Here is an 8,128-nt window from a genome sequence, read left to right on the forward strand (position 1 = left end):
TGTTCTCCACCTCAACCAAAGCGAAAGCCAAAGGAAACACCCGGTTATTGGCATCACTTGCTATTGCAACCAATAAAGTGCCCTTGTATTGTCCGGTCAAGAACGTGCCATCAATGGCGATGACGGGCCGACAATGCTCAAAAGCCTTCACGCATTGCTCAAAGGCCCAAAATGCACGGCCAAATACTCGGACGGTCCTCCCGTTATGAATCAATGTTTGGTGCCCATGAGGCTCAACCACGTGAACCATGCCTGGGTTTGTGGCGGTCATAGCTAACAACAACCTAGGGAGTCGGTTGTATGCTTCCTCCCAATTGCCATACAGCATCTTGAATGCGGCTTGCTTCGCCTTCCATGCCTTGCCGTACTTCACCTTGTAATGAAAGATGACTTTCACAAGGTCAATGACACTCTTGATACTCATTATTGGAAGTGTGGATATTTGGTTGGATAACCTGTAAGCAATGAACTCGGACGTGAGTTGTCTGTGTTGTTGGTACACAAGCTCGCCATCCGCATTCTTGTGCCGGCACATGTGAGTTGGTAGACAACTCACTATGCGCCAAGTGGGACCTCCTTTCCATGGCCTCGCACGCACAATCCATGGACATCTTGGCACTTGACATTTGACCGTGTAACGCACATTGACGTCCGAGTTGGCCACTTTATGTGGACGATAATGTGTAACCAAATAGTTGTCAAACCACATCTTCAATTCCAAGAAGGATTCAAACTCACAACCGGGATATATCCCGTTCTTGCCGTCTTCCAAATCACGGTGAGAACTTGGCCTAGCTCCAAGAGATATGCATTTGCTACCATCCACAACGGCTTCATCCGCGAGACTAAGATCCTTGAACAATGGTGTCTTGTGATCCCGCCCGAATACCTTCTTGAATGCTTGGGCCTCCTTCGGCGTGAACCCCTCCTCATCAACTTCTTCATCGGGACCATCGTCATCCGATTCTGATGCATATGCACGGGAAAAAGGGATGGATTGGTCCATTGTCTCTTGCACATGATATTGGTCGAGATCACCCACATTGTTGTCATGGAGATCAACTTCGTTGTCATCCTCCTCGTACTCATCATTCTCCTCTTCAAAAGCTTCATTTTGGTTGTTTGGAGTTGGGCTCAATGTTGGCCAATCTTGTTGCATGAAATGAGGTTCACTCATTTGATCTTGGTTAATGGGTGGGGGAGTGCTAGCAACCAACGGGGAGGGGTTCCGGTTCAAGTCCAAATTCAAAGTAGACTCAACCTTCTTGGAGGCAAATAACTCAAGAGCCTTGTCTAGAGATTCAGCAACCGTCTCCTTGTATGCAACCCAACGTTGCTCGGAGTTCACACGCATTGTCTTCCAACGGATGTGCATTCCAAAACCAACATTATGCCTTCCCTCGAACTCAACAACGTCACTTGGGTCCATCCAATTCAAATCCTTCCTCACTTGGTCCAAGAGCTCCGCATAGCTAGGACTACTCTCAAACACCATGTCAAGCTCATCCGGGTCCGGCTCAACATTGCCTTTCAAAAAGGCCTCTTTATCCACATGATGAACATAAACACATGTTCTCCCCATCCCTACAATAATAAAAAACACACATATATCAAGTAAGTACTTAACAAAAATATTTGCACAAAATACATATGCCATAACATATATATGAATTAATAACCATAACCCCCACTTAACAATAACCACAATCCTAACCATAGCATAACCCGAACACCAACATCAAACACACATAACCCTAACCCTAGCATACTATGAAAGCCTAACCATACCAAATTAGCAAAGAAACATAACATCATTCAACACAAATTTGCAAATCCAAGCCAAAACTAGGGTTTCCCCAAAGTAGCAAGATTTGAGCAAATGTGACAATTCCTATGGATGAAAACGAGGGGATCGGAGGAGATTACCTTAAGGGAGGGGTTGGCTTCGAAATCCATGGTCAAATACTCCGGATTTGCAAGATTTGAGAAGGATTTGAGAGGGGGGAGAGGGGAAGAGAGGAGGGGCGCAAGTCTAAGGGTTTGGGTGGGGTGGGGGTGTGTGGGGTGGGGGTGGGAGGGGAGAGAGGGTGGGGCCAGCCTAAGTGGAACACAGACTGTGCAGCGCCTAAGAGACGGGCGCTGCACATTACAAGTGTGGCGCCTAAGGCTTAGGCGCTGCAGTGCTGTCTGTGGGGCCGCAACTGGACCAGGGCTGCCGGGCTGGCAGGAGGTGCGACGCCTAAGGCAGAGGCGCTGCATAGTAGTGTGCGGCGCCTAGCTGTCGGGCGCCACACGAAAGGGTCAGCAGAGTGAAATTTTTTCGAAAGCAGGTCAGTTTGTGATTTGATTTCGCTCTCAGGTCAAATATGTGATTTCTGCCGCGTTGGGCTCTGTGCACACTATGATTTGACAGGGATTAAAAGGATGGATAAAGTCTTGAAGATGGCAGAGATTAAACGCCTGAAGGTATTTCCCCTGGAGGTTACGGATGTGTCCTGGATGGCGCTGCTGCATATGCATCCTGTTTTTTTACATGGTTTTAAAATACTATAATGTCGAAAACGCTCTTATATTATGGGATGGAGGGGGTAGTTTTTAGCTAGCTGCTCGAAGATCAAACTTGACTCAAGCCAAGAACCCGTCCATTGTAGATACTTATACCCATCACTTCAGATTTAATTGTCGAAATCATTTGGTATGAGGAAACATTTATGATACCCATTACTACAAACTGATCCCCTTCGATGCACCATTGTACAACAAGAAACCATTAAGCGCTAATTTCTCAGCGAGTGGGTTTATTGGAAATTTCGTTCTTCAATTTTTTTAATTATTAGAGCGAGGTCTAAGAACCAAAATTCATGAGTTTAATCCGGAATCAGTAACCATGCTTAATGGTTTTCCATGCTCTTTCATGTTTTGCATTTGAACCTTGCAGAAAACAGATATGCCGAGGAAGTTTTAATGCATTCTGCTTGCTTCCTTCCTGGTGATCGGTTGCTTGCTATGTACATCCTCTGTAAACTAATATAAGACTATCTAGATCACTCATTGATGTGCCCCGACAGATTCTTTGTTGGCTCCTCTTGCTTTGATTATTTCGCACATTAAGCTCCATGCTTCCTCTTGCTGAAGACATGTTTGATCTATGTTCAGGTTGGAGCTGAAAGTTCTGTATTCCGAATCTTCATTCCTGACCTACAGCGTGGTGAACAAGCTCTCTATAGTAGGTGAAAGTTGTTTCTGGATCTCTTGGCGAGGTCTGATACTTTTTCTCTAATGGCAGCCGAAACAATTTCATCAGTAATGATGTACCAGTACTGTTCTTTCTCTAGAGGCTATTGAGATTCAAATAGCAATCGTACCTTGTTTCCGAAGCAATGAGATCGCACCTATGAAATTCACAATCGTGCCGGCGAAAAGCACTTGACAATCTTGATTGGCCTGATGGAAGAGCGACCCAGAGCAACCCTTTGAAAGTGTCGTGCGCTGTTCTGCAGGGACGCAGCGAGCAAGTAACTAGGCGCCGCCATGTTTAGTGCTCGTTTTTTTTCTTAACTCACTCATGTAACTAGAATCTTTTTCTGAAATAAAAAGATTCTCAATTTTGAAAAATCTTCAGGAGTTTGGAAAAATGTTCGTGAACTAAAAAATTGTTCACAAAATTGAAAAGGTTTCTTGCATTTGAAGAAAATTCGTGAACTCCAAAAATGTTTTGAATATTAAAAACTGTTCATGAATTTGGAAAAATATCACAAACTCAAAAAATGTTAGCAAATTTAAGAAGTGTTCTAAAAAATTCATGAGTTTGTAGATTGTTTGTGAAGTTGAACAAATAATCACAAACTCAAAACATGTTCGTGAAGTCAAAAATTATTTGTGAATTTGAATTAGATTTCTTATTTTTTCTTTGAAAATATTCAAAAGTTTGAAAGATGTTCATGAATTCTAAAAACCACCACTAGTCTCATGCGGGCCACACAGTAACTACTCGTGCCCGCTTGCATAGCAAACTTAAGCTTTTTTTAAATGTCGTTCCGGCAATGGTCTAGTGTTTAGATATTTTCTTCTCTTTTGGTTTTCTTTTTCTGTAATATATAATATCATTTTTTGTTTCTTTTTTAATTTAGAATTTCCATAGGCTTTTTAATTTACTTATTATTTTTTCTTTATTTCTTTTTCATTTTCTCTATTTTCTTATCAGATTTCCTTTTTAAACACATGAACATTATGTATCTACTTTGATGTATATTTACGAATATACAATGAGCATTTTACAATACATGGTCAATTCTCTTAAATATATGTTGAACATTTTTCAACTTTGTATTTTTTTACGTGAAAAACAGCTCCTGGGTTTGATTTAGACCGGGGTTGATAAGTTTAGGGTGCCAACGACTAGGATTCAGAGTCGGAAGTTCGATTTAGCTAAGCTCTACAAGTTCAAGGTTTAAAATGAACCTTTTCCTTAAAAGAAATTGAGACAAAGAAAGAGATGGACGAGTTAGTCGCTCCACAGCCCAACCCATTATTAGATGTGGGCTCATTTTTAGAGGCTGACGGGTGGGGCCATTTGGTCAGCATCAAGACCACGCAAACCATCACCACTCTGTCTCTCTGCTCCGCTCGCACCAGTCGTTCCCTCGCCGCCGGCGCCACCGGATCATACATAGTATTCAGAGTTTGCCTCAATTTGGTACCGGATCAATGCTCATTCTCTGTAAACAAATGTAAGACATTTTATAAGTCACTGGCAAGTGACCACAACATATTACAAAGGTACCTTCCTACTCTATTTAGATCGAAAGAGAAAAGGAAAAAAAAAACTCAATTATTTTTGTACAGCAACAACAAGAACTCGTCTTTACGGAGTGTAGGATTGTCTATTTTCCTTTTACAATAGAATACGAGGGAAATTCAAGTGCAACGTATGTGCTGTAAACAAGTGCAACACATACATATTTACGTATGTGCTGCTCCAGCCCAGCCCAGCCCAGCTCATTATCAGATCAGATGTGAGAGTCGAGAGACACTGTCTGACGAGTGGGGCCACTTGCTCAGCTTCAGCAAGGTCCGAGCAGATCACACCACGCAAATCTCTCTCGCACCACCGCCGTTCCCTCGCCGTCGGCGCCCACAGCAGTACACCATGCTCCGCCTCCACAAGTATGTCCTCACCCAGCTGCTCCCTTCTTCCTCCCTCTCCACCATCTCCCTCCCTCTCGGCCGCCTCATCTCCGCCGCCGCGCCCGCCGTTTCCCCCAACCCTAGCTTCGCCGTGGAGGAGTACCTCGTCGCCACCTGCGGCCTCACCCCAGCACAGGCCGCCAAGGCCTCTCCGAAGATCTCCCACCTCAAATCCCCCGCCAAGCCCGACGCCGTCCTCTCCTTCCTCGCCGGTCACGGCCTCTCCACCGCCGATGTCGCCGCCCTCGTCGCCAAGGACCCCAAGTTCCTCTGCGCCAAAGTGGAGAAAACTCTGGCCCCCAACGTCGCGGAGCTCACCGGCCTCGGCCTCTCGCGTGCTGAGATCGCGCGCCTCGTCTCGCTCGCCGGTGAGTCCTTCCGCCGTACATCTGTCGCCTCAAGGCTATCCTACTTCCTGTCCCTCTTCGGCTCCTACGACGACCTCCTCCGGGTAGTCCAGAAAAGCCCCAATCTCCTCGGATGCGACCTCGACAGGGTTCTCAAGCCCAACGTCGCCTTCCTCCTGGAGTGCGGGTTAGGTGTTTGCGATATTGCCAAGCTGTGCATCCATTCGCGATGGCTGCTCGCCACCAACCTGGAACGCCTCCGGGCAATGGTGGCATGCGCCCAAGGTATAGGTGTGCCATGTGGCTCTCGGATGTTCAGACAGGCCTTGCATGCTGTCGCATTCCTCAGCCAGGAGAAGCTCACCGCCAAAGTGGAACTCTTGAAGAAGACGTTCATGTGGTCAGATGCCGAGGTCGCCATTGCTATTTCTAAGGCTCCAACGTTGCTGACGAGGGATAAGGAATCGCTGCAGCGCAGGTCCGAGTTCCTCATCTCTGAGGTGGGGTTGGAACCGGCATACATTGCTTATCGTCCGGCAATGCTCACTTACAGCTTGGAGGGCCGGATCAGACCCCGGTACTATGTCGTAAAGTTTCTCAAGGAAAATGGATTGCTCAAGCGTGACCCGAGCTACTTTACTGTTTTCAAGGAGTCCGGGAAGGCATTCAACAAGATGTTCATACACCCTCATAAGGAAGCTGCACAAGACCTTGAAAAAGACTATGATGCTGCTTGCAAAGGGGAGGTGCCCACTAATTTCAGATTCACATAAGCCAAGAACGGGCTCTGATGTAACCGTGTGCTGGTTGTCCGCTGCTGTATGTCTGTTAGATGCTGGGTTGGTGGTTGTTAACGAGTGATCAAGCTGATAATTTGATCCCTGGATACTGATATGTAATGTCACCACTCAGCCGAGAAGAAACCATGGATTGGTTATGGAAACTTTTTCGTCCTCATTCATGTTTTAAACACATGTATTGGAACTAAGTAAGTGTGAGATCAGGCCATTCTGCAATGCACTAAAATTTCAGTTTTCAATTTAGTTGCCTGTGCATTGAGATAATGAGCCAAGGTAAGGTCTCCTTCATTTGTGGGTGATGCATTCCTAATGTTCTATTACTGTTTTTGCAATTCATAGTGGATAATTTGAGGATAAATCTGAGGCCCTTCCCAAACTAGGTAAATAGTCCTTTTGGAAGCAGGTGGAGGGAATGCTGTCCCCTGGTGTTAGTGTTTCTTATGTAGGGCCCAGGGTTAATTCACCTTGCTTTAGCATAATCTGTTTCCTCTTGTTTGAATTGTTTCCTCTTGGATTAGTCGTATATTCCTCAAATTTGTGACGCAGTGCCACAAGATAACCTTGTCCCCTGTTTTGTTGTGTCATCATGGTTTTTTCAGTTTTTCATTTGTATTTACTGTTTTGGTGTGATGGAGCCGAAACTAGATACAAATTTTTATGGAGTCATCAGAAGCTGTGGCCTTTTGCCGCTGTGGCAATTTCTGCATAGATCTTTGAGATAATTCTCGAGAGGTAGGACATGAGCCACAAGAAGTACTTCCTCAGTTACCCAACAATGTCATTCACACCAAGGAACCCTATGATATTTTCGCAGCTATGACATTTGTGCCAAATTCCTGCCTGCGCTAAGAATGCGCATATATAGTCCTGTTTGACATGCATGCTTGTAGTATGCAACTAACCTACAATTGCTAACCTGACTTTATCAAACGATTTAGCTTGTCTTGTTAAGAATATTGGGTATTGTGACAAATTCGTGCCTGCAGGTTAGAATTTGGTGATAGTGACATTAAGTTAGTCTTTTGGTATGGTGCTGAAAAGCAGAGGGCTTTCTTTCTTCCAGGTGAAGATGTGCTGAAACTGGATGTACATGGTGTTTTTTCTTTCTTCTTCCAGGAAACAAGATGAAACATGGCGGCTATGGCTTGCTGTGCTCTATACATGATTTTGAAGGCTCTGTTAGTTGATGATGCCCTGAAGCTTCAGTGACAAGTATGCCTTGATGATGTCTCTTTTTTGAATTTTGCAAGTTAAGTAATCCTTCTAGTATTGTACTGTAGATTTCAATAAACTAGTAGCATCTGGTGCTTTAATCAATTTGTACATGTTGTTGGATCTTCACTTGGATGTAAACAATTTGAATGAGCCACTTATGCATGTAAACAGTAAGCGTTATGTAAATTTTGTAGTCTGAACTCTGAATTTGAAGCAGAGCTGAACGTTAACTCTGAATCTTTCGGCCTCCTTGTGTGAACTCTGAAACTTATTATACCCAATTCAAGTGTGAAGCTATAGTAGTTGTTCAAAACATCTGTCGGGAACAAAGTTAACTCGAATCGGAGCTGAAGTTGGCTAACTTTTATGTATGATTCAGAGTTATTATGCCAGACTCTTCAGGGCCACAACTGTTTTATCTATATATTCCATTGTCACAGCTGCATCTGTATGACACGAGTTCTTATTTTTCCAGATCACCCGGACCGGGTTATCTAATTATGTTGAGAAATCGTTAGATGGTTTTTAGCGAAAAGCTATTGTGTCATTTTCATAAATGTCCAATTTAGTCTATTAAAA

The 8,128-nt window shown here is 44.3% G+C and overlaps 1 protein-coding gene across 2 annotated transcripts; it reads left to right on the plus strand.

Annotated features, from left to right (window-relative positions):
* The first annotated feature begins 5,009 nt into the window (after positions 1 to 5,009).
* LOC109752236 (transcription termination factor MTERF8, chloroplastic) lies at positions 5,010 to 7,786 on the plus strand. Of its 2 annotated transcripts, none has more exons than XM_020311151.4 (2): positions 5,010 to 6,522; positions 7,398 to 7,786. In XM_020311151.4, the coding sequence occupies exon 1, from the start codon at positions 5,150 to 5,152 to the stop codon at positions 6,305 to 6,307; it is 1,158 nt and encodes a 385-aa protein (XP_020166740.1). In that variant the 5' UTR covers positions 5,010 to 5,149; the 3' UTR covers positions 6,308 to 6,522; positions 7,398 to 7,786. The 2 variants fall into 2 exon arrangements, with proteins under 2 accessions (XP_020166740.1, XP_040247536.1); XM_040391602.3 differs by having other exon boundaries at positions 7,451 to 7,786.
* Positions 7,787 to 8,128: the final 342 nt, after the last annotated feature.

The sequence above is a fragment of the Aegilops tauschii genome, chromosome 6 (assembly GCF_002575655.3).
Source record: "Aegilops tauschii subsp. strangulata cultivar AL8/78 chromosome 6, Aet v6.0, whole genome shotgun sequence".
Taxonomy (NCBI): domain Eukaryota; kingdom Viridiplantae; phylum Streptophyta; class Magnoliopsida; order Poales; family Poaceae; genus Aegilops; species Aegilops tauschii.